The sequence below is a fragment of the Panulirus ornatus genome, chromosome 11, assembly GCF_036320965.1.
Source record: "Panulirus ornatus isolate Po-2019 chromosome 11, ASM3632096v1, whole genome shotgun sequence".
Taxonomy (NCBI): domain Eukaryota; kingdom Metazoa; phylum Arthropoda; class Malacostraca; order Decapoda; family Palinuridae; genus Panulirus; species Panulirus ornatus.
Genome location: NC_092234.1, coordinates 42,722,815 through 42,749,393, shown reverse-complemented (window position 1 = coordinate 42,749,393; position 26,579 = coordinate 42,722,815). Strand labels below are relative to the sequence as shown.

The 26,579-nt window shown below is 52.1% G+C and overlaps 1 protein-coding gene across 1 annotated transcript in view; it reads left to right on the top strand.

Annotated features, from left to right (window-relative positions):
- The first annotated feature begins 654 nt into the window (after positions 1-654).
- LOC139751431 (zinc finger SWIM domain-containing protein 5-like) overlaps positions 655-26,579 on the top strand; it is a 390,321-nt gene continuing 364,396 nt past the window's right edge. The window contains exon 1 of the mRNA XM_071666839.1: positions 655-1,047. Within this exon, the coding sequence (XP_071522940.1) occupies positions 681-1,047 (367 nt within the window). The 5' untranslated portion in view covers positions 655-680. The remainder of the gene's footprint in view (positions 1,048-26,579) is intronic.

Below are 26,579 nucleotides of genomic sequence, written 5' to 3'. Positions count from 1 at the left end.
ATCCAAACCGTCGTGTGTGTGTGTGTGTGTGTGTGTGTGTTGGAGGGGAGGGAAGCAGGATAGATGTGTGAAACATGAAATTCACCAGTACTTGACTAGGTTTTCCCCCCACCCCCCTCAGCCTTCCCCCTCCTCTTGCTCTCTCTCTCTCCCCCTCCCGGTGATGCAATGAAGTATTCGGTAAGAACAATGTTATGTCAGTAATTATGACGAGATGCTGACATCTCGGGGAGAGGAGTGTTGTTATCCTTGGTACGGGGTGCCCTCCCCTGGCGGGAGAGGAGGTGGGGGGGAAGGGGAAGGGGGTATCAAGGCAGATGGTATATGGTGGCATTTGGCACATGTGTATCGCACTACTCACAGTTACGCTCCGTGCAGGGCGCTGGAGGTGGTCCTAGGGGCGGGGTTGTTAGAATGGTTATTTGGGACTCTAGGCTCATGTGCTGCCGGAGTCATCAATGCCGTCAGCGTCATGTTATAACCACCGATCGAAAGTTCTTGAACACCGTCTGGTGTCTGAAGTAACTGTGCGACCGTACACGCTCTTACTGCATTTATGGCCCTTGGGGGCGGGGCCACGCTCGCTGCGGGGCCGGACGCTGGGAGGAGTCTCGGGTGCGCCTGCGCCGTTTCGGCTTAAAGGTCTGCACCAGCCTCACGCATCCAGTTGGAGGCAGGACATGATGGAGGGAAGAGGTGTAAGTGCGGTCCACGTGGGCCATAACGTGGCTATGGCTAGTGGTGGTGTTGGCCTCAGCGGCCTCCAGGTCAATGGTGGAAACCCAGTGCGTTGTGTGGAATCCTTGCTAGATATCTGTGCCAAAATAGTGGCTGAACACATACCGTTCCAGCGGATAGAGGAGCGATATAGCCGAATCCCAGAGCCCGTACAGCGGCGAATCATCTACTGGTCCTTCCCGAGGCATGAGGCCGACATCAGGATGTATTCTTGCTTCTCCTCGGTGGGCAGTGACCAGCAGAGCCTCCCCTTCTACCGTGGGCTGCGCCTGGTGGAGTCCGGCATGGTGGAGGGCGTCTTGCAAGTCGGTAAGTGTGTGTGTGTGTGTGCACAGCGCACCGCCCGACCTGCCTCTCCTCTTCTCTGTGAAAAACCCCCGCACATCGTATAGGCCTGGCCTGAGGCATGGCTGCCTGGCTGGCTGGCTGGCCGCTTTGTCCCGTGTTTCACACAACACCAGACCCACTCTCACTGCCCTCTCTCTCCACCTCTCTCTCTCTTCTCTCTCCCCACTGGTTGGCTACTAGTACTTTTTACCATTGCTTCTACCCCTCCGAGGTGATCCAGTACCTGTACTCTCCGCTCTCACTCTTCTAGTACTCTGAGCTCCCTTCTCTCTCTCTCTCTCTCTCGTACACCAGTACTCTTCCCCTCACTTGCCTAGTACTCTGCTCTCACCCAGTATACCGCCTCCTCTCTCTTCGATCAGGATTTGGTACCAACTTCCGCTCTCCCCAGTGCACAACTGACTCTCCCCCACACCTTCAGTTTACGCCTCTGCCTCACCAGTCCAGTACACAGCTCTCACCCGTCTGTTACATACCTCTCCCTCACCCGCCCAGTACACTCACTCGTACTTTTCCAGTACACTTTTCTTTAACCATCCAGTGCACAACTCTAGTCCAGTGAACGGCTCTTGCTTCTAGAGCACACGGCTCCCTCTCACCCGTTCAGTACACAGCTCTTCCACACCAGTACACAGCTCTCCATCCTCCGTCCAGTACACTTATCCTACCTGTTAAGTACAGAGCTCTCCCTCACCTGTCCAGTGCACAGCTCTCACACCCGTCCGGCACACATTTCTCCCTCACCCTTCCTGTGCACATACCTCCCTCGCGCGCCCAGTACATAGCTCTATCACCCGTTAGGTACACAGCTCTCCCACCACCCGTCCAGTACGCAGGTCTTTCACACGTCCAGTACTCAGCTCTCACCCGTCTGTTACATACCTCTCCCTCACTCATCTACTACATAGCCCTCCCTCACCCGTCCAGTACTTACTCGTGCTTTTCCAGTGCACACTTCTGGTGAACGTCTCTTACTTTTCCGTACACAGTTCTCTCTCTCACCCGTCCAGTACAGAGCACCGTCTCATCCGTCCAGTACACAGATCTACCATCCCTTCAGTACACAGCTTTCTCTCCTCCATCCAATACACATCTCTCGTTGTCCAGTATGCTGCTGCTCCACATCCGTCCAGTGCACAGCTCTCTCACCCGTCGAGTACACAACTCTCCCTCACCCTCCCTGTGCACATATCTCCCTGGCCTGCCCAGTACACAGCCCTCTGTCACCCATCTAGTACACAGCTTTGTTACCAATCTAGTACACAGCTCCTTCACCCGTCCAGTACACATCTCTCCCTCACCCGTCCATTGCATAGCTATCCCTCATCCGTTTAGTGCTCAGCTCTCCCTAACTCATCCAGTACACACATTTCCCTCACTCGTCCAGTGCACAGTTCTTCCTCACCCGTCCAGTGAACAGTGCTTCCTCACCTTTCCAGTGCACGGTTCTCCCTCACCCGTCCAGTGAAGAGTGCTTCCTAACCTTTCCAGTGCACAGTTCTCCTCACCCATCCAGTGCACAGTTCTCACCCATCCAGTGCACAGTTCTCCTCACCCATCCAGTGCACAGTTCTCCCTAACCCGTCCAGTGCACAGTTCTTCATCTTTCCTGTGTATTGTTCTCCATCACCCTTACAGTGTACTGCTTTCCTTCACCCGTCCGTTACGCTGCTCTAACACACTCATCCAGTACATAGCTGTCCCTCACCCATCCAGTACATAGCTGGCCCTCACCCATCCAGTACATAGCTGGCCCTCTCCCATCCAGTACATAGCTGTCCCTCACCCATCCAGTACACAGCTGGCCCTCACCTATCCAGTACACAGCAGTCCCTCATCCATCCAGTACACAGCTGGTCCTCACCCATCCAGTACATAGCTGTTCCTCACCCATCCAGTACACAGCTGTCCCTCACTCATTCAGTCACAGCTGTCCCTCATCTATCCAGTCCACAGCTGTCCCTCATCCATCCAGTACATAGCTGTCCTTCACCCATCCAGTCCACAGCTGTCCCTCATCCATCCATTGTACAGCTGTCCCTCACCCATCCAGTATATAGCTGTCCCTCACCCATCCAGTACACAACAGTCCCTCATCCATCCAGTACACAGCTGTTTCTCACTCATTCAGTACACAGCTGGTCCTCACCCATCCAGTACACAGTTGTCCCTCACCCATCCAGTACACAGCTGTCCCTCACCTGTCCAGTCCCACCGTTCTATCTCACTCGTCCGGTGCACATTTCTCCCTCACCCGTCCAGTACCCAGCCCTCCCTCTCACGTCTAGTACCCAGCTCTCCCTCAACCGTCATATACTTCCCGCTCCCTCTCCCAGTACTCAGTGACTCCAGAGCAATCCCAGTTCTCTTCTACTATTCCATCACTCCCCCCCAGTTCCTGCTTCCGTCACACCAAGTACTTTACTTCCTCCCTCACGTCTTGTACTCTATACTCTCGCTCACACTTGCTGAACACCTGGCTTTGTCACACTTGCTAAGCACCCAGCTCTCACACACACACACACACACTTGCTGAACACCCAGCTCTCTCACACATGCTGAACACCCAGCTTTCTCACTCTTGCTGAACACCCAGCTCTCACACTTGCTGAGCTCCCAGCTTTCTCACACTTGCTGAACACCGAGGTCTCTCACACTTGCTGAACACCCAGCTCTCACACTTGCTGAGCTCCCAGCTTTCTTACACTTGCTGAAAACTCAGCTCTCTCACACTTGCTGAACACCGAGGTCTCTCACACTCGCTGAGCACCCAGTTCTTTCACACTTGCTGAGCACCAAGTTCCCTCTCATACTTGCTGAACACCCAACTCTGTCTCTTACATCAGCTGGGCACCCACATCCCTCTTACTTTCTCATCACCCAGATTCATTTATTCAGTGGTCTGTTCCCTCTCCCACTCATCTAATGGTCTGTTCCTCTCCCACTCATCCAGTAGTGTGTTCCCTCCTCCACTCATCCAGTAGTGTGTTCCCTCTCCCTCTCAACTAGTGGTCTGCTCCTCTCCCACTCATCCAGTAGTGTGTTTCCTCTCCCACTCATCCAGTAGTGTGTTTTCTCTCCCACTCATCCAGTAGTGTGTTCCCTCTCCCACTCATCCAGTAGTGTGTTCCCTCTCCCACTCATCCAGTAGTGTGTTCCCTCCCCCCCACACCACCACATCCAGGGCTGGACACCAGCCCCTTCCCCCCAACACTATCATTGATTTTCACAGACTTGAGTTGCAAGATCATGTGCAACACTTCGGTACTGAGATCACACTTGAATTGCTGGCATGCACAGGCAACACCCAGCCCCCCCCCCCTCACCATGCACAACACATGGAGGGTGAGGGTTATACCCTAGTATGAGTTATACATAGGTAACACAAGTAGTGATGGAGGACTTGTGTTGCTTGTAACACAGATGGTCATGCATGACGGATGGCAAGTGTAACACAGTCATTAATGTTCAGTTTATATCACTCAAACGTGATTGTTTTAGATAATTGTACTGTAGCACACATTACAGTGCAGCTGTTTGCAGTGGAACACAGAGAGTAGTGTTGCAACACAGTTATGTGAAGTGGTGTGAATGCAACACAAATATTGATATATGATCCGTTTTAATGTAACACTGATAGTAATATGGTAACGTAGCACGAATAGTAACATGTAATTGGTGGTGATGTAACACAATTAACAATGTGTGTAATTGGTGGTAATTTGATAAACATTTACGTGTTATTGGTGGTGGTGTAACATAATTGATAACGAATATTTGGTGATAATATAACACAAATAGTAACGCTTAACTGGTGGGGATATAACATGATTAGTAACGTTATTATAACTGATGTTGATGTAACATGATTATGAACGTATCATTGGTGATATTGTAACAAATAGCACTGTATAATTGGTGATAATGTGACACAAATGTGAACGTATGAATGGTAGTGATGTGACATAATTAGTAATGTATAATTGGTGATAATATGACAAATATATGAACGTATCGTTGGTAGTATTGTAACGCAATTAATAACACGTGTAATTGGCGGTATTGTAACACAAACAGTAGCTTATAATTGGTGATATTGTTACTCAACTAGTAACGTATAATTGGTGGTAATGGAACACAAATAATAACGAATAATTGGTGTTACTATGAAACAAATAGTAACATACAACTGGTGGCATTGTAACACATACAGTACCTTATAATTGTGGTTGATAATGCAACACAATAACGTATAGTTAGTGGTAACGCAACACAATTGATAACGTATAATTAGTGGTAATGCAACACAATAACGTATAATTAGTGGTAACGCAACACAATTGACAACGTATAATTAGTGGTAATGCAACACAATAACGTATGATTAGAGGTAACGCAACACAATAGATAACGGGTAATTAGTGGTAATGCAACACAATTGATAACGTATGATTGTTGGTAATGCAACACAATAACGTATAATGAATGGTAATGTAGAACAATTGATAACGTATGATTGTTGATAATGCAACACAATAACGGATAGTTGGTGGTTGTGCAACACAAGTAGTAACGCGTACCTGGCAATATGACATAGCAGTGTACAAGTCATGACAAAGGAATCGAAACAGCAGCAGACAAGAGACTGGCACACACACACACACACACACACACACACACATATATATATATATATATATATATATATATATATATATATATATATATATATATATATATGTGTGTGTGTGTGTGTGTGTGTGTGTGTGTGTGTGTGATTGTCCAAAATCACATGTTTGGACAATCACATGTTTACCAAATGGCGTCCTAGCTTGTCTCTTCGATGTATATCAACTGACTGTTATATTTCTCTCTTGTGTCTCCCCTGATGATGCGATTATTACACGAAAGTGCACTTGGGAACTTTTCGTGTTTCATTGTCCCCGTGGACACATAGGAATATCTTGATCACTCTCAAAATTGTGATCCTTTCCAATATATATATATATATATATATATTGTGGGCAGAAACAGAAAACGGGTTGCAGGTTGGGCAGTGAGAGGCCTGCCTGGATTTGCAAAGAGAGAGAGAAAAAAAAACCAGTTGGGAAATCCAGGAAAAGTTGACGTCAGAGGCTCTACAACAGAGGGTGCACACACCCTGGCACACCCCCCCACTTTTGTGCAGTCCGCCCACAGGCAGGCCGGGCCCGAGTGCACGAACCAGCTCTCGACAGTATTATTCGGGCGGCGAACAATAGGATATATAAGAAAGATATTCGCATCAGGTTCAAAGGAAATGTATCAGAGGCTCAGCTGAGAGAAAGAGGGAGGGAGGCGACATCTCCCCCCCCCCCCCGTTCTTGGGGGGGAGGGGTGTATAGGCCTGCGGGCCGCGGCTTGAAACAGCCAGTGTGATCAGAGAGAGGGAGGGAGAGAGGGGCAGTAGCAGCTGTAGCAAAAGCTTTTGTGGCAGGTGAGGACAGGTGGACAGATTGTTTACACCTACAGCTGACACCTGGTCTGTTTACACCTACAGCTGACACCTGGTCTGTTTACACCTATAGCTGGCACCTCCTTTTTGTACACCTACAGCTGACACCTGCTTTGTTTACACCTATATCTGACACATGGTCTGCTTACATACACAGCTGACACCTAGTCTGTTTACATCTACAGCTGACACCCGGTCTGTTTATACTTACATCTGACCGATGCTCTGTTTACACCTACAGCTGACACCTGCTCTGTTTACACCTACAGCTGACACCTGCTCTGTTTACACCTACAGCTGATGTGTTCACACCTACGGCTGACACTTGCTATGTTTGCATCTACAGCTCTACAGCTGATACCTGCTCTGTATATATACAGCTGACATCTGGTCACCTGGATTTTTACACCTACACATCTGTCTCGTGGGCAGTTACACACCTGTAAACTTACACCTGCACACCTGCCTCGTAGATTGTTCCACGTGTGAAGTGTACTAGACACACCAGGATGTGGTGGTCACGTGTGGTCCTGCGTGCCGCGGCTTCCAACAGCCGGAGTGAACCACGCCAGCAGCCAGCCACCGTGGTCCCTCCCAGATCATGGCGTGGGGGCAGAGACCATCATGATGGGAGAGAGGGCCACACCAGGTCCACAAGACCTGCAGGTAATACTAGGGTGAATATGGTCATCATCATCATCATCATCATCATCATGCTATGAGACACACTCACACACACTCTGGTACAGACTGGTACGGAGGTACCAGTTAAGGCCCTCCAGCGGGGCTTAGTAGTAGAATGGGGGTACCTAGTCAGACCGTTCAGTGGGACACTGAATACACTGGGTGGGGGGTAACTTTCATCCACTTGTGTTGAAGGGTTGAATTAAAAGCGAGACATGAGATATTACCTCATGTATACTTACTCTACCTGGTTGTCAGAGGTTACCTCTCTCTCTCTCTCTCTCTCTCTCTCTCTCTCTCTCTCTCTCTCTCTCTCTCTCTCTCTCTCTCTCCCTGGGGATAGGGGAGAAAGAATACTTCCCACGTATTCCCTGCGTGTCGTAGAAGGCGACTAAAAGGGGAGGTTGCGGGGGGTTGGAAATCCTCCCCTCTCGTTTTTATTTTTCCAAAAGAAGGAATAGATAAGGGGGCCAAGTGAGGATATTCCCTCAAAGGCTCAGTCCTCTGTTCTTAACGATACCTCGCTAACGTGGGAAATGGCGAATAGTTTGAAAAAAAGTGTGTGTGTGTTAAGAACTCTCGGGGTCTTCCCATGTTCTTTACTAATACTGGCATAGATTTACTACAAGAGATGTGGACTTCAGGCTTTATATTTTCCTTAACGTTTCCTGCAACATTTCTGCTCTTTAGTGGATATGATTTAAGCATTCTATCCAGTCTCTCATTCCAGCATGGAATAATCTTTGTATGCAGGCTAAAGAACAAGGCCTTTTCATTTGTGGGAAGGTATTAATAATGTATGAATTATGATCTCAGAATACCTTCACTGAAGACACAACAGACCGACCATCGCTGGATGGCTGGGTACAGCGAACAGTCAGGACGGGAGAATTAGATCCAGCAGTGGCTCTTACATGATGACCAGGATAGCCCTGCTATCATGTTTCGTCTCGTAAGGAAAGATCAAGTTATCGATTTGGTAAATGTGTCTGGAACATTCACAGGCGATCACTGGCTGGCCTGGAACATTCACAGGCGATCACTGGCTGGCCTGGAACATTCACAGGCGATCACTGGCTGGCCTGGAACATTCACAGGCGATCACTGGCTGGCCTGGAACATTCACAGGCGATCACTGGCTGGCCTGGAACATTCACAGACGATCACTGGCTGGCCTGGAACATTCACAGGCGATCACTGGCTGGCCTGGAACATTCACAGGCGATCACTGGCTGGCCTGGAACATTCACAGGCGATCACTGGCTGGCCTGGAACATTCACAGGCGATCACTGGCTGGCCTGGAACATTCACAGGCGATCACTGGCTGGCCTGGAACATTCACAGGCGATCACTGGCTGGCCTGGAACATTCACAGGCGATCACTGGCTGGCCTGGAACATTCACAGGCGATCACTGGCTGGCCTGGAACATTCACAGACGATCACTGGCTGGCCTGGAACATTCACAGGCGATCACTGGCTGGCCTGGAACATTCACAAGCGATCACTGGCTGTCCTGGAATATTCACAGACGATCACTGGCTGGCCTGGAACATTCACAGACGATCACTGGCTGGCCTGGAACATTCACAGGCGATCACTGGCTGGCCTGGAACATTCACAGGCGATCACTGGCTGGCCTGGAACATTCACAACCTTGAGTGACTGGCCTGGAACATTCACAACCCTCTCAATGACGGGCAAAAAGTGAAATTACTGGTAGCAAATACAATGACTTGGTGTGTGTTTTCTGGAAGACAGACTGTAGATGGGTATCACAGTGTAGAACGTGGGAGGTGCTGGAAGGCAGACCCTCAAGGCTGTACCTGGAAATGAGTCCCCCTTCCCCCCCCTTTTTTTTGCTGGACAGATGTGGAATAAGATAATACCAATATGATACAGAGGTGGGATGAATAGTGTCAAAGACTTTAGACATCTGTGGACCTGATCTGTTCAGTGCCTTGCCAGGAATATTTTAGAACCTTGAGTGGCCATCTTGTGGACAAGTGATGATGGAAGGCGTAATGGTGGGTGCTCAGGCCTGCTGCAGGGCACGGGCTTACATGCCAGACTGATCGGCGGAAGAACAGTTATACATGGTCCCAAGACCCACCTGTAGGAGGCAGAGACGCAGGCCTCCCGAACCGACCTAATGATTATGGAATGTGTTTTTCTTTCCCCGTGAGTGGTAGGTTAGTCTGGGTTATGACTTAGCTAACTTAGCTAACGTGTTAGTTTAGGTTATGACTCAGCTAACTTGTTAGACGTCCTGATACTGGAGTAGAACCACTGGAGTCTATGCTAAGCTGAGGAATTTAATTTTTCTCTAGTATAGGCGTCTCTTTCCTAGTGTACACGACTGAGGTACATTAGCTTGCGTTATGTACCCCTTCGTCCACACATTTACCCCCTTCTCCACACATTAACCCTCTCCCACATATTTACTCGCCTCTCCCACTCATTAACTCACTTCTTTCTTGCATTTACCCCTTTCTCTCACTCATTGATTCTCCCCTCTCCCACAACCCCCAGCCCCAGCAGTAAACCGTATCTGGTTATGTAGTACACTGTAACTAACCCCCCAGACCGCACCCTCAGCAGTCAACCAACCCTATGTGGTCCTCCCTACTACTCCAGCCAGACCTGTGCGCTTCTGCCTCCCTCCCTCACACACAAGGTGTGCCGTGCTCCTCCCGGCTCTGCAGCAGGAAAATGATCTACCCTCCCGTACAGCACCGTGCACGTATCTACTGTGTTTGCACGGAGCAGGAAAGCCCCTCTCTCTCTCTCTCTCTCTCTCTCTCTCTCTCTCTCTCTCTCTCTCTCTCTCTCTCTCTCTCTCTCCACACACACACACACACACACAGCTTCTGCCATCAGCTGCTGCCGGTGGCCCTATCCACCACTTGCCACCGCCGCGCCCCGACCCTATCTGCTCGCTTGGCAGCCAACACTGTCCTCCTGTCTCAAATAACCGGCCTTGTCTACTTCACACCCTGTACTGCCGCCCAGCCCTAGCGACATGCGTCACGCCCTACAATGCCGCCCAGCACCAAGCCCTAGTGACGTGCTTCACGCCCAGCCCTAGCGACATACTTCACGCCCTACACCTACCACCCACCCAGGCTCAGCCACACACCATCTCCTTTTGAGACACCAGCCACCTGGGCACCGTCTGCCTCACACGACTCTGGAATCATGATCGGTGTACGTCTCTCCCACACCCTCCTCCTGCCTCACCCATGAGGACGCGTCCCTCACCAACCCTGCCGGAGGGAGGCCGCCACCACCACCACACCCGCATACACAACTCCACCACCCTCCCTCCCTCCCTCCACCCGCCACCCGCCACACAGACTAGCAGTATGGCTCCTCCGTCAGGGTAGAGGGAGCCCCTACACGCTCGCTCTACATCTTAGTGTTGGTGTGCCTCTAGGACGCTCGCTACCCCGCCCGACCTCACCAACCCGGGGTGTTGCTAACTGAGCTGGTCGTGTGTGTGTGTGTGTGTGTGTGCGTGTGGTCGACAGCCGTGCCACTGGCTGTATAAGGGTAGGGTAGGCCAGGCCAGGGCGGCAGAGGGAGGGAGGGAGGGAGGGCTGTACTAGGGAGAGTACTCCTGCACCGTCTTTAAAAAGCTTACTCATGAGACTGAGATGCCTCTCTCTCTCTCTCTCTCTCTCTCTCTCTCTCTCTCTCTCTCTCTCTCTCTCTCTCTCTCTCTCTCTCTCTCACATATCTGTTCCATCTTCTCCCCTGCCGTCCCACACACCGTCACTCAGTCGTCCAGCTGCTGTCGTGCTGACTCTCAGATGCGTAGGGGGAAGGGGAGGGTTACAGCTTCAGTCCTGGCAGCCTGCAGAGGACACGGGTTCTTCCTGAAGAAGGGCCGGCCGCTCCGCTCCACGCTCCCTCCCTCCCTCCCTCCCTCCCTCCCTCCCTCAGGTGACGGAGGGAGCAGCTACACCGAAGATGGGGTTCGAAGTGTGTTATACTGCTGACTGGCGACAGACTCTCTCCCTCCCTACCTCCCGTGCGTGGTTAACATCATCCATCTTCAGTGGTGAGACACAGCTGGTGGCAGGTGTTGGAGGGGAGGGGAGATCGAGTGATCTTGGGGAGAGGCTTTGACTGCCTGAGAACTCGTTACGATGCCTACTCGCCAGTAGTTAGTGGGAGAAGGGGGATGGTACGTAGCACGAAGTACATCACCAACCTTCATACTCGCTGGGAGTAGAGTGTGGGGTCAGTCAGTGCCAGGGGGTAGCATTACAGATGGGAACTGTACCCAGGGGGCCAAGTTGACGTCCTTCTTCGCTGCCTCTCTTCCCCCCTCCCCACCCCCTCCCCCGCCGCCCCCCCTTACCCCACACCCCCACCTCAGCGAGCCTGACGCCGGAATATAGCCTTACCTTCACCCAGATGTGGAACTGATATACGTTCATTATTCAAACACAGGCTCGTCTGTATGATGAGTGCCATTAAAGTTGGCAGTGGTGAGGGAGGGAGGGACCTGGCCCGGCCTGGTGCTTGGCTGAGTTGAGTTGGGGAGTTGAAGGGGTGGGGGGTGGTGGAGAGGAGGAGGAGGAGGAGGAGGAGGCATTTTTAGTAACCATGATCATGTATTGATTTTGTGTGTGTGTGTGTGTGTGTGTTTGTGTGTGTGTGTGTGTACCTCGGCGGCGGTAAACGTGCAACATTATGAGTGAGCGAAACTAGTGAGTTGGTGGAGTGATGTTAACAGTGTTTGTGTTTATGATGTGGAGAGTATTGTAATGCGGACGTCAGGTGCGGGGAGGAGGAGAGAGGAGAGTGTAAAGCAGACGTGGTACGGCCCAGGGTTGTGATGGTACCTTGTGCCACCTACCACTCAGGCTAGACCCTGGCTTGGTACCTCTGAATCGTGATCGTGGGTCGGGGGTGTGTAGTGTTGGGTAGACCTGGCTCACAAGGGGTGGTGAGGTTGGGGGGGTGGAGTTGTAGTGCTTGGTGTAGTGTGGCCACAGAAGGCAACCTTACCTTACCTTACCTTACCTTACCTTACCTCATGAAGCCATCGTAAGGTAAGGAAGGTTAGGGTGAAGCTGTGTCTGGTGTTGGTGAAAGTTATAGACACACAAAGAGGTAGTCGTAGACGGAACAGACCGTACACATACCTCCCTGCCTGTCTACTTCCCTCCCTATCTGCGAGCCTGCCTGCCTGCCTCCCTCCCTACCTATCTACCAGCCTGCCTGCCTGCCTCCCTCCCTACCTACCTATCTACCAGCCTACCTGTCTGCCTGCCTTCCTACTCCCTTCCCTACCTACCTATCTACCTCCCTCCCTATCTACCTACCCATCCGCCTACCTGCCTGATTGTCTACCTCCCTACCTGCTAACCTATCTACCTTCCTACCTACCAACTTAACTCTTACCTACCAGTTCTTAATCTCTGACGAGACGTTGAATTTGAAGCAACGAGAGAGAGAGAGAGAGAGAGAGAGAGAGAGAGAGAGAGAGAGAGAGAGAGAGAGAGAGAGAGAGAGAGAGAGAGGAAAAAGGGATTGATAAGTGGGACGTGTGTAGCAGGTAATGTACACCCGTGTGCCCAAACATGTAACATGTAGTACATGGTACTGTCGCCGGGAGGAGACGGCAGGAGGGGTGTATAATACTTGTGTAGCCGGGGGGGGGGGGAGGTTGGGGGACTGAAGGTGTAATACTGTAGCCAGGGTGGGGAGGTGGTGGGAGGAAATAGGAGAGGGGGAAGGGGTTGTGTTATTTAGTACGGCGGCTCCTAGAGGGGTTGAGAGGGTGTGGGGGTTGGGGAGGGGAGAGCCCTTGGGTACGCCAGTGGGGTGTCTTGAAGATGACCAGAAGGTGTGGTTAGTGTAGGTGCTGGAGGGGTGTGGCTGTTCAACGTAGCCACTGGTCTGAGGCGGTACTGTGCACCCTGCCTTTAACACAGTCGCTGACTGTGGCTGTCTAACATAGGCATTGATCGCGGCTACGTTATTAGTGACGTAGACGCCGGCTTTTAACACAGGAACTTGTCAGGGTTGTGTAACATAGGCACGGATTGAGGGAACGTTCGTAGTAACGGAGACGCTGGCTTTAACATAGGCATTGGTCATGGCTATATAACATAGACACTGGTCATGGCTGTGTAACATAGGCACTGGTCATGGCTATGTAACATAGGCACTGGTCATGGCTATGTAACATAGGCACTGGTCATGGCTATGTAACATAGGCACTGGTCAAGGCTATGTAACATAGGCACTGGTCATGGCTATGTAACATAGGCACTGGTCATGGCTATGTAACATAGGCACTGGTCATGGCTATGTAACACAGGCACTGGTCATGGCTATGTAACATAGGCACTGGTCATGGCTATGTAACATAGGCACTGGTCATGGCTATGTAACATAGGCACTGGTCATGACTATGTAACATAGGCACTGGTCATGACTATGTAACATAGGCACTGGTCATGGCTCTTTGAAATAGGTATTGGTGTCTCGGTGTCAACATAGCCTTTGGTCAGGGTTGTAAGAGTTAGCAGACGGGGAGGTTGAAGAGTGTTGTTGCTGCTGTACGTTGTAGTCAGCAGTCATGGAGTTGTAGGATCTAACCTGTTATCTAAACATGTTCTAGATAAGGATCTGGGTCATTTGGGGACGGCTTAAACCACTCTCTAGAGCGAAGACGGGGAAGGTATATCATTATTTAGACTCGGGGAAGTTCTGGAGGGTATTGTTGTATCCAGCCAACACGGGAGATGTAGAAGACTACGAAAATGTTACTTTTTAATCACAAAAGGTGCAATAAGCTCAGTAGAAACCATCTTGAACATCCGGGACCCAAGACTTTATAAGACACAATCTGGAAACATTAGACTCGCTGTTGGACGCACAGGGGAGACAATTTTTTACGGCTTCCTTTGGATAAGTTGTTACGAAGTGCAGCAGACGATGGTTAGGTGGTCTTGGACGTGCAAGGTCCGCGGCTTCCACCAGTCTGCTTGACCACGACCAGCAAGTCTGGCTTGTGTCAGCTTGGACCTAGCCCGAGCTGTGGGGTTAGAGAAGGCCTCCGAAGGCAAGTGTAAAGGAAGGTGATGTTGTTGGGGTGTTTTTTTTTTTTTTTTCGCCAAAATAGTGTATTTATTGCGAACTCTTGACCATCTTGTGGACGGTGGCGCTGAAGAGGACTGCATAAGAAGTCTGGGGACTAGACCTTAATGATTGAGGTACAGTATATGTTACAGTATGAGTAAAAGTGTTAAGAACGAAGCGTCGGACCTGACTTGAGTTATTCTGTAACTCCCGCTACAAATGAACTCATCACAGAACGTTAAACAAGAGTGACTGGAGCTCATTACAAGTGAACTACTTACAAACTGGCCAAAAAGTTACGGTATTTTGTAAGTACCCGAGTTAAGACATGGATAAAATGCTTTATGAATATCTCGTCATGTTGGGTTAGAGTCATCTCTGATTCGACGAGAGTCTTGTCCCTAATGTTGTAGGTTGTGGCAACAGCTTGGTTGTTGACATTTTGCTCTGTTGGTCTATCAGCTGAGGAGGCAGAGACCCGTGAGTAGATATCTGCAGCCGAGCCTGCGTCTGGCAGCAGCATACAGATGTTGACTCGCGTTACATGAAGCATGTAACATAAGTTCCTTCTGGTGTGACGTGATGATGGTCGATGGATACGCTTCCTGTGTTGACTAAAACTTGATCCTGAGTGCAGGAGATGTTGCTCGTGTGCTCTCTGGGTGATTGTGTGAGGGTTACTCGTAGGTAGACCCCAGGGAATGAGCCATGTCATCCTTTGAGACATAAGCGCGTTGCAGTCATACTGAAGAGGGAGTTTCGTGTAGGTCGTGAGGGAAGAGGATCCCGTGCAATGAAGCTGTGTATCCGGGAGTGTTTAGTGAGTCTAAGGGCCATGAGGATGACCGAGCCACACTTCAGGTGGAGTGTGGTTGTACTGACCCTGACTCCCTCTTCGTGGTAGATGGGGTTATGGGGGCGGGGTAGGGTTTTGTGGGTTGGGGCAGGGTAGGGGGTTGTGTTGATGAAGGCTGGGTTGTGTCGGTGGGGCAGGGTAGGGATTGTGTTGGTTGGGCAGGGTAGGGGTTGTGTTGGTGGGGCAGGGTAGGGATTGTTTTGGTGGGGCAGGGTAGGGGTTGTGTTGGTGGGGCAGGGTAGGGATTGTGTTGGTGGGGCAGGGTAGGGATTGTGTTGGTGGGGCAGGGTAGGGGTTGTGTTGGTGGGGCAGGGTTGGTGGGGCAGGGTAGGGGTTGTGTTGATGAAGGCTGGGGTTGTGTTGGTGGGGCAGGAAGGACCGGAGACGTGACATCCGCGCCCCAGGCTCCACCACTGGACCTCCCACACCCGCAGTCTTCCGCTCCCCTTCCCTCCACTCCCGCCACCACCCACCGCCCCTCCTGCCTTCCCTCCACCACCCCACCTGCCATCCCTCCACCACCCACACCCCCTCATGCCTTCCCTTCACCACCCCACTTGCCCTTCCTCCACCACCTACAGCCCCTCCTGCCCTCCCTCCACACCCTCACCAGTCATCTCCATCTCCCCCAACCCCCTCACTGCCCCGTCACCCTCACAAAGTACCCCGTTGACAGACGCCCGTCTACCTTCCCACCCTGGGCGACGCACCGTCATTAAACAGACGCCCTGTGACATTATGACAGGGCCACGTGACGCAGTGTGACAAGTGACACACGTGAGCCTGGCTGTCATACGCCAATGCTCCTTCGGCCAGGGATTCGGCCGGCACAAAATGGAGGGCCACGGGAGCGTGCGGGGCCGACCCCCCTTCCACCCCAATAAGGGGCAGCAGTTGGAGAGCGTAGGCCTAAATCCCCCCCCCACGTGGCGGGGATATTAAAGTTTGGCTGCTGGATCACCATCACTACACACACACACACACACACACACACACCAGCCTCACGCCCCCTACACCTGCAGAAGTCATGGGAGGGGGGTTGTGGGGGTATTCTGTAACCCCCCTCCCTCCCTCACCAACCCGGGTTGGGGGGTCTGGCAATCCTTGAGTCAGAGCTGGTGAGGTATTTCCACCCGGCCGAGTCCAGTGGCAACCCACTCAGACTACGAGGCAGAATGTGACGAGGGGCGTCCACAGCTGGGGTTGTAGTGCCCTCCGTGCTGACCTAACCTAACCTCTCTCTCTCTCTCCATACGATGGTTAGGGCGTGGCCAGTCCAGCAGAAGGGCAACTGCTGGTCCGTGTGTACACCTAGGCCCAACCTGTGCCCAGTGTAATGTTTGTACTTGTAACCCAACGAACCCAGGTACTCTGTATGTATGTGTCCAGTGTTACCTTATTTCGTATCATGCTAATGCCACTGATGATTTTCATCATCTTCAGATAGGAAGAGGGCCCTCTGGCTCCTGGGCCCACTCGGGCCCACCTTAGCCCTGTACCCTTCACATATACTATTACTGAAAAGCCTTTTCTGTATGTTTAGACAAATGAAGATTTTATAGATAAAGTGATTGCTCGTTTAGAAGGCTGGGACGTGGCTATTTTTGCTGAACCAGGTAACCATTCAAATCACCGAACCCTAGCGGTGGATGAACGGCTGGGTTGACTGTGGACCGACTGCCGCAACCAGGATTCGAACCGATATGCTCGACCCTGTGCGGCCCGTGAATATGTCACGGTCAGGAACGCTGACCGCTACACCACGGAGGTCTAGACCCCACTGCAGGAAGGCCAGAGCGACGCCTTCACGTGCAGGAGACGAACCACAACTGGTCTCCTTATCTTGGATCGAGTATTGTTACAACATGTTATCACAACCATCTTGTTACTCAGGTTGTATAGCATCGACCATCCTCTTTCTCCTACCCAAGGTTGTGACATCACCTAGCTAGCGAAATAACACCCCTCAGGTTGTGACGACACCCAGCCAACAGTATGACACCCCTCAGGTTGTGACGACACCTAGCTAACAGTATGACACCCCTCAGGTTGTGACGACACCCAGCCAACAGTATGACACCCCTCAGGTTGTGACAACACCCAGCCAACAGTATGACACCCCCCAGGTTGTGACAACACCCAGCCAACAGTATGACACCCCTCAGGTTGTGACGACACCTAGCCAACATATGACACCCCCCAGGTTGTGACAACACCCAGCCAGCAATACTGACTTCCCGGGATGGGCGCTGCTTACCTGGGTAATCACAACGATAACCCGGAGTTGACCTGAACGTGCTGCTGGGGGAGAGTGTGGCAGGCCGGGCGCCCTAGGGGCACCAACACCTCCTACCTCCTTCAGCAGAATTCGTCGTTCAGTAGAGACCACAGAAGGACACCCGCTTCCTCTCTCACCAACACCAGGTCTTCCTCGAGCAGTAGAGACCACAGAAGGACACCCGCTTCCTCCCTCACCAACACCAGGTCCTCCTCGAGCAGTAGAGACCACAGAAGGACACCCGCTTCCTCCCTCACCAACACCAGGTCCTCCTCGAGCAGTAGAGACCACAGAAGGACACCCGCTTCCTCCCTCACCAACACCAGGTCCTCCTCGAGCAGTAGAGACCACAGAAGGACACCCGCTTCCTTCCTCACCAACACCAGGTCCTCATCGAGCAGTAGAGACCACAGAAGGACTCCCGCTTCCTCCCTCACCAACACCAGGTCCTCTCGAGCAGTAGAGACCACAGAAGGACACTCGCTTCCTTCGTCTTGCAACCATTCCTTTCGTGGACTAGTGAGGTATAAGCACCACCTCCTCCTTCAGTAGAAACCACAGCCGTCGCTGCCTTCCCCCAAGCGGGAAGCACGTACGTGGTGGAGCTGTGAGAAGGGCACGACACACACACGAACGCGCCAGGGTTCGATCCTCGCTCTGTGTGTGAATCCGTGAAGACGCCGGCGACTATGGATCGCATCGACCCCCGCCGACTCGAGCGGTATAATTATATTTCTTGCTAAAGTTTTGTCCATCAGGTGGCATATGACAGGGGCTCATTACCCGCACACCTGCCACCGACGTGTGAACACTCACCCTGACAACACACGCCTGTTTGTGCCGCGCCAGGGTGGAGTAAATGGCGTAAATCCTTATCAGTCCCGAGGAATTATGGTCTGTGCGACACAGACGCACGACTTTATTATTCAGATGAGTAAAACCGCCGTGGCCACCATCAGCCATTGTCGTACATTCTCAAACCCGCGGGTTCGGCCCGACGTAATGCGTATTCATTTCGTTATTAGATTCCGTCGTCGCTCGCGTCACCTATTGTCTGTATCTGCAAAACATGAATTCATCGGCGCTCGGCTTAAATACTACTACATCCATCCCCCACTCTGCCCACCATCTCCCTCCAACACACACACACACACACACACACAGCTCCTGGCCACGGTGGGAGAGTGGGAGGGCTGGCGCTGGCGACCCTCCTCTCCGTCCCACCTGGGTGAGCGGAACACAAGTTCAGTAAAGTGATAGTGTGTATTCCAAGCCGAGGGCTGCTGTTGTATGTGCCTCTCTGGCCGGAAGAATTCGATGGATCGGTGTTGTGGTGTGAAACCATGGCTGGCGCGACAGCTGCTGGCCGGCGAAGTATGGCGGTATCCAGTGTGTCACACTCCATGATCCTCACCCACCCCCGTGTGTGTGTGTGTGTGTGTGTGTGTGTGTGTATCTCTTGATCTATCTGGTCTACGTGGGTGCCACCCGCGCAGCCACGCTAAAAGAACGGTAGAGGTGCCAGGCTCCCGCCTATATGCTAGGAGAACGCACGGGATCTTAAAGTTACGGTGGAGGTATAAGGTTCCCAGGGTTTTACGGTTGAACTCCTACACAACGCTCGTGTATAAGTGGAATGAACGCTGGGAGTCATATAGTGTTCAGCCCCTTACGCGCGACGGGGTACTATCCCTTGAGCGCGGCGGTGTACTATTCCTTGAGCGCGGCGGTGTACTATCCCTTGAGCGCGACGGGGTACTATCCCTTGAGCGCGGCGGTGTACTATTCCTTGAGCGCGGCGGTACGATCTTTGAATACGACGGTACTGTCCGTAAGCACGACGGTGTGACCCTAGGACACGACGTTGCTACCCTAGGACACGACGTTGCTACCCTAGGACACGACGTTGCTACCCTAGGGCACGACGGTGCGACCCTAGGGCACGACGGTGCGACCCCAGGACACGACGGTGCGACCCCAGGACACGACGGTGCGACCCTAGGGCACGACGGTGCGACCCTAGGGCACGACGGTGCGACCCCAGGACACGACGTTGCGACCCTAGGACACGACGTTGCGACCCTAGGACACGACGTTGCTACCCTAGGACACGACGTTGCTACCCTAGGACACGACGGTGCGACCCCAGGACACGACGGTGCGACCCTAGGGCACGACGGTACGACCCCAGGACACGACGGTGCGACCCCAGGACACGACGGTGCGACCCTAGGGCACGACGGTACGACCCCAGGACACGACGGTGCGATACTTGAACACGACGTTACGACGCTTGAGTATGGATGGTGTCTTGACATTTCTGTGATCAGGTCAAAGGCCGAGCGATCATGCACGATGGACGTTGTGTCGCGCTGGAGTCGGACCGTCGGACTCAAGGGTCGTACCGTCGTGCTCAAGGATCGTACCGTCGTGTGTTATATAATAAGTTAAGCCATGATGAAGGCTGTACCGCTGTACCATGCAAGGAAGTCCAGGGCGAACAACATTTCAAGTTAAGGCTAAGTTAATGGAGGTTATATAAACTGATTATCCCTGGGGATAGGGGAGAAAGAATACTTCCCACGTATTCCCTGCGTGTCGTAGAAGGCGACTAAAAGCGGAGGGAGCGGGGGGCTGGAAATCCTCCCCTCTCGTTTATAATTTTCTAAAAGAAGGAACAGAGAAGGGGGCCAAGTGAGGATATACCCTCTAAGGCTCACTCCTCTGTTTTTAACGCTACCTCGCCAACGCGGGACAAGGCGAATATGTATATTAAAAAAAAAAAAAAAAACGCTGATATCGTTAGCTAATAAGATGGCAAGCGTCCACAGTTAAAAGAACACCCGGATTTTTTTTTCTTTTAAGCTAAAGGAACGATGGCGTTTCGCGAACGCTTTCCAGCTGTTTTGAACGCCAGGGTTCACAGGCGGGCGGTCGCGTGTGGGTTCCATCGCCCGTCGTTAAGATTGTGGGCGTGAAGCGATAAAAGAGGGCGTGGGGCGTGGGCGGATGTGTGGGTGGGAGGAGAGGGTCATGGTTGGTGGAGCGGCAGCCTGTGGTGGCATCAGTTCTGCCAGGAGGGTAGGGTCCACCCGTGTGGAGGGTCATGTGGTCACGCTGGGTGGAGTGGAGGACGTAGATGGTCATGTGGAGTGGCTGGGTGTGGGACGGGAGGTGTAGAGACAGCCCAGTAGAGAGGGGAGGATGTGGGACGGGAGTGGTGGATGGAGGACGGGAGTGGTGGATGTAGGACGGGAGTGGTGGATGTGGGACGGGAGTGGTGGATGGAGGACGGGAGTGGTGGATGTAGGACGGGAGTGATGGATGTAGGACGGGAGTGGTGGATGTGGGACGGGAGTGGTGGATGTAGAACGGGAGTGGTGGATGTGGGACGGGAGTGGTGGATGTAGAACGGGAGTGGTGGATGTAGGACGGGAGTGGTGGATGTAGGACGGGAGTGGTGGATGTAGGACGGGAGTGGTGGGTGTGGGACGGGAGTGGTGGATGTAGGACGGGAGTGGTGGATGTGGGACGGGTGAGAGGTCTTCCGTGCGGCCGGGACACAGCAGAGGTCAGGGGATGTCTCACACACAGACTTATGTATTCATTACACACTCACGAAAGTGTTTTTACGTCTTGCTCCTCGTATTGTCTCCCCGAAGTCCCCCAGCCCGCCCAAGGGCTTCCTCAACACCCCCCCTCCTTTGTTTCCACGGGGAGTCCCTCCCTCAAGGGCTTCCTCTGGGTTCCTCCTGTTTCCACAGCCATTCCCTCCCTCACGGCCTTCAGCTGGTTCTTCGTCCGTCTCCTCAGTCACTCCTTCCCCCAGGACCTACTGCTGGTTCCTCGTCTGTCTCCCCAGCCATTCCCTCCCTCACGACCTTCTGCAGCGCTCTCGTCTGTCTCCCTAGCCATTCCCTCCCCCCCAGGGCCTTCCGCTGGTTCCTCGTCTGTCTCCCCAGTCACTCGCTGGGGGGGCCACGCCCTTCCGACTCCCGCGCCAGCTGCACTACTGGCGATAACACGGGAGTAATGCTATTGGCCCTTATTATCCAGACAATGAATCCCTGCTGCTGCTGGTGATGATGATGATGATGGTGAGGCAGGAAGGAAGGTGGCGACAGAGCAACAGGGTTCGTGGACCCCAAGACACGCAGGATAACGTGTGTGACGCTCTCATGTACACCGGTGGTCCAGGTGGAGGAGCCGCGTGTGTGACGCTCTCATGTACACCGGTGGTCCAGGTGGAGGAGCCACGTGTGTGACGCTCTCATGTACACCGGTGGGCCAGGTGGAGGAGCCACGTGTGTGACGCTCTCATATACACCGGTGGTCCAGGTGGAGGAGCCGCGTGTGTGACGCTGTCATGTACACCGGTGGTCCAGGTGGAGGAGCCGCGTGTGTGACGCTCTCATATACACCGGTGGTCCAGGTGGAGGAGCCACGTGTGTGACGCTCTCATATACACCGGTGGTCCAGATGGAGGAGCCACGCATCCCGACCGATGGAAGAAGCCCCTTCCACCTCTCCACTGCCGGTGGAATAGACCAGTACACGTCGATGGGAGGGGTGCTCCCATCCCCTTTCTCCCGCTATTAAAAAGAGAATGACACGACTGTAATTTCCCTCGTGTTATCGGACGCCTTACGCAAGAGGAAAATGTGATGGCTAAGATGGTGAATGTATCCTGCTCTCAGAAAGTCTTAAACACTCATGGACGTACAGCATTGATGCTGAGGTGGGTGGTCATCCACTGTTACCAGTGGCGCAGTGGCCTTTGACCACCGGGTCAGGTCAGGGGCCAGGCCTTCATACCAAAGGGTCGTACCGCCGTGCTCAAGGGTCGTACCGTCGTGCTGAAGGGTCGCACCGCCGTGCTCAAGGGTCGTACCGTCGTGCTCAAGGGTCGTACCGTCGTGCTCAAGGGTCGTATTCAAGAGGTTGGTCATAGAAACAACGAAGATAAAGTAATTGTTATCCTTCTGTTGTAATTAAGTCATTATTATCCTGTAATTACACGCAGGAAATGAAGACTTATTTGTTGGTATTACTTGTATGAGAAAAGACGGTGAGGATGTTGTACATCGTAGCCAGGAGAAATAACCAACACTGAAGTCATATCAAATTATGTATGAACAGCCAATATGTAAGTGTCATGCATAGTCACATATACGCACCGTAGTGAGTCATATATATATATATATATATATATATATATATATATATATATATATATATATATATATATATATATATATTGTGTTGTTCTCCTCCACGGAAATCTGCCATTAATGTATAGAACGAGCTATTAACACGGAGAACAAGCTGTTAACACGAAGAGCAAGCCATGAATACGTAGAATAAGCGATTAAGACGGAGAGCAAGCTATTAACGCGGAGAGCAAGCTGTTAACACGGAGAGCAAGCTATTAACACGGAGAGCAAGCTGTTAACACGGGAGAGCAAGCTGTTAACACGGAGAGCAAGCTATTAACACGGAGAGCAAGCTGTTAACACGGAGAGCAAGCTGTTAACACGGAGAGCAAGCTATTAACACGGAGAGCAAGCTGTTAATACGGGAGAGCAAGCCATTAGCGCAAAACAAGCTATTAACACGGAGAGCAAGCTATTAACACAGAACAGGCTATTAACACAGAACAGGCTATTAACACAGAACAGGCTATTAACACAGAACAAGCTATTAAGAGAGAGAGAAAGGTGTCGACACGGAGAGCAAGCTGAACACGGAAAACATGAACACACAGAGAACTTTGACATTAGAGTGAACACTTGCGGAAGAACAGGAGGTGGCTGGCTGGAACTGTGTCAGTGTTGTTGTGCGAATCTTGGAAGCCGCTGCAAATCACTTGGACCGTCACCGCTCTCAATGAACGATTGGCAACGCTGGTCCAAAGTCGCCCACCGTCTGGCAGACTCGCGCAATGTCCTTTTTCTCTGAAGTCGTCAACGTGTGTGTGTGTGGTTGAGAGGAACGCGGATGGTGTCATGTGTGTCTAGGTTTTCATAGAGCGGTCGTGGAAGTCTCGCTTCACAGATCACCAGGAAAATGCAAATTCGCATGTTATCGGATAGGCTTTTACCCCGGTGGTTGAGAAATCAGTTGGCTGGTCGTCAACAGCGATTCTCAGAATGGTTGGACGTGACAAGTGGCGTGCCACAGGGACCGCTCTTAGGACCGGTTCTCTTTTTCATATATATATATATATATATATATATATATATATATATATATATATATATATATATATATATATATATATTGACACAATGCACCGTATTGTGAGATGAGAATTTCTCGCAGACGATGTTCACTTGGGTAAATAAGGCAACAGTAGAAATATCTTGTCTTAACAACTGCAGACTGACAGACAGATTGGACTGGGGCTCACAGTTGGGCAATGAATGTGAACATCTTCAGGTGCAAAATTTTACATATCGTTAGTAATTACGAGAAGACATAATACAGTATGGGTTCTGTGGAGCTGCAGGAGTGAGAATAAGGTGAACTAATTAGTTGTAGTAATATCTGATGACTTAAAACTAAGTAAGCAGTTGATAAGACGTTTGATTTCAAATGTTTGTATATTTGTCTTAATATATTGTTGTGGTGAGTCGTGGAGCACTGGTAGTGTTGCCATGGAGGTCACGGAACACTGGTGGTGTTGCTATGGGGGTCACGGAGCACTGGTAGTGTTGCCATGGGGTCGCGGAGCACTGGTAGTGTTGCCATGGGGTCACGGAGCACTGGTAGTGTTGCCATGGGGTCGCGGAGCACTGGTAGTGTTGCCATGGGGTCACGGAGCACTGGTAGTGTTGCCATGGGGTCACGGAGCACTGGTGGTGTTGCTATGGGGGTCACGGAGCACTGGTAGTGTTGCCATGGGGTCACGGAGCACTGGTAGTGTTGCCATGGGGTCACGGATTACTGGTAGTGTTGCTATAGGAGTGGTGGAACACTGGTAATGTTGCTATAGGAGTGGTGGAACACTGGTAATGTTGCTATAGGAGTGGTGGAACACTGGTAATGTTGCTATAGGAGTGATGGAACACTGGTAGTGTTGCTAAAGGAAAGATATGACCCTGGTAATGTTGCTATAGTAGTGATGGAACACTGGTAGTGTTACTGTAGGAGTCATGGAACCCTGATAGTGTTGGTATGTAGGAGTGATGCAACACTAGTGGTGTTGCTTTATCAGTGATAGAACACTGGTAGTGTTGCTGTGGGAGTGATGGAACCCTGATAATACTGCTATAGGAGTCAACCGTGAGGGAGGAAGCTAGACGGAGCCATAGATGGAGCGGACGTAGGAGGGAGGGAGCCAGATGATGCCGGAGATGAACGTGGTAGGGAGGGAGATAGGCAGTGGTATAGATGGAGATGGGTAAGAGGGAGGGGATTAGTGCCCCGTAGATGGATATGTGGAGGGAAGGGCTGTCATGGACATGTGGAGGGAAGGGCTGTCATGGAAGACAGTATTGATCTTAGTACATGGTGATGTTTTGTGGTTTTACATACAGATTTGTGTATGTTGTGTAGGTGGTGGGTCGCCGTGCATACAGCTGGTGGGTGGTGGGTCGCCGTGCATACAGCTGGTGGTGGTGGGTCGCCGTGCATACAGGTAGTGGGTGGTGGGTCGCCGTGCATACAGGTAGTGGGTGGTGGGTCGCCGTGCATACAGGTAGTGGGTGGTGGGTCGCCGTGCATACAGGTAGTGGGTGGTGGGGGAGGTGGGCGGGCAGCCCCGGGCGATGATTCCCATTTGTCTGTTGCCTTTGTGTAAGGGGTCCCTATTGTGACCCCCCCCTCCATCCCCTCCCAATACCGCACCCTCACCGCATGCGTCCTCCAACACTGCGGCTCCAGTTGTTCTCCAGCACTGCGGACTTCATCTCTCTCTCTCTCTCTCTCTCTCTCTCTCTCTCTCTCTCTCTCTCTCTCTCTCTCTCTCTCTCTCTCTCTCTCTCTCTCTCTCTCTCTCCATCACATGGGGGGGGTTTATATTCCCCCCCCACCACTTTACTTCCATCGTTGTCTTCCTCCATCACAATGGTCCTCTCGCATCCTTCACCCCCTCCCCCCCCCCCCCCCCCCGCTTCCCTCCCTTTCAAACACTGCCACTTTCTCCCTCCCTCCCTCCAACAATTTGTCCCCCCTCCCCCCTCCTCCACCACTGTCTTTATGTACTTTCCTCTCTCTAACACTTGAGGGCTTCTCCCTCCAACACTGTAACCTTCTACCTACCTACCTCCAACACTGAGACACCCTCCCTCCTTCCCCTCCAACAGTGTGGCCTCGCAACTTTCGTTGGCCTCCAGCAGTTGTCGTTGGAGGAGAGGTTGCTCCACATATACATTGTGAGAGAGTCGCCCGGACTGGTCCCGGCCAGCCGTGTTAAGAAGTGGTTCTACCACACCACCACCACCACCACTACTACCACAATCACTACCACCGACCACCACACCACCACCACCACTACCACAATCACTACCACCGACCACCACACCACCACCACCACTACCACAATCACTACCACCGACCACCACCACTACCACAATCACCACACTCACCACCACCACCACCACCACTACCACTACCACAATCACTACCACCGACCACCACACCACCACCACCACTACCACAATCACTACCACCGACCACCACCACCGCCACCACCACTACCACACTCACTACCACCGACCACCACCACTACCACAATCACCACACTCACTACCACCGACCACCACCACCACCACCACCACCACAATCACCACACTCACTACCACCGACCACCACACCACCACCACTACTACCACAATCACTACCACCGACCACCACACCACCACCACCCCTACCACAATCACCACACTCACTACCAGCGACCACCACACCACCACCACCACCACCACTACCACAATCACTACCACCGACCACCACCACTACCACAATCACCATACTCACTACCACACCACCACCACCACCACCACCACCACAATCACCACACTCACTACCAGCGACCACCACCACCACCACAATCACCACCACTACCACAATCACCACCA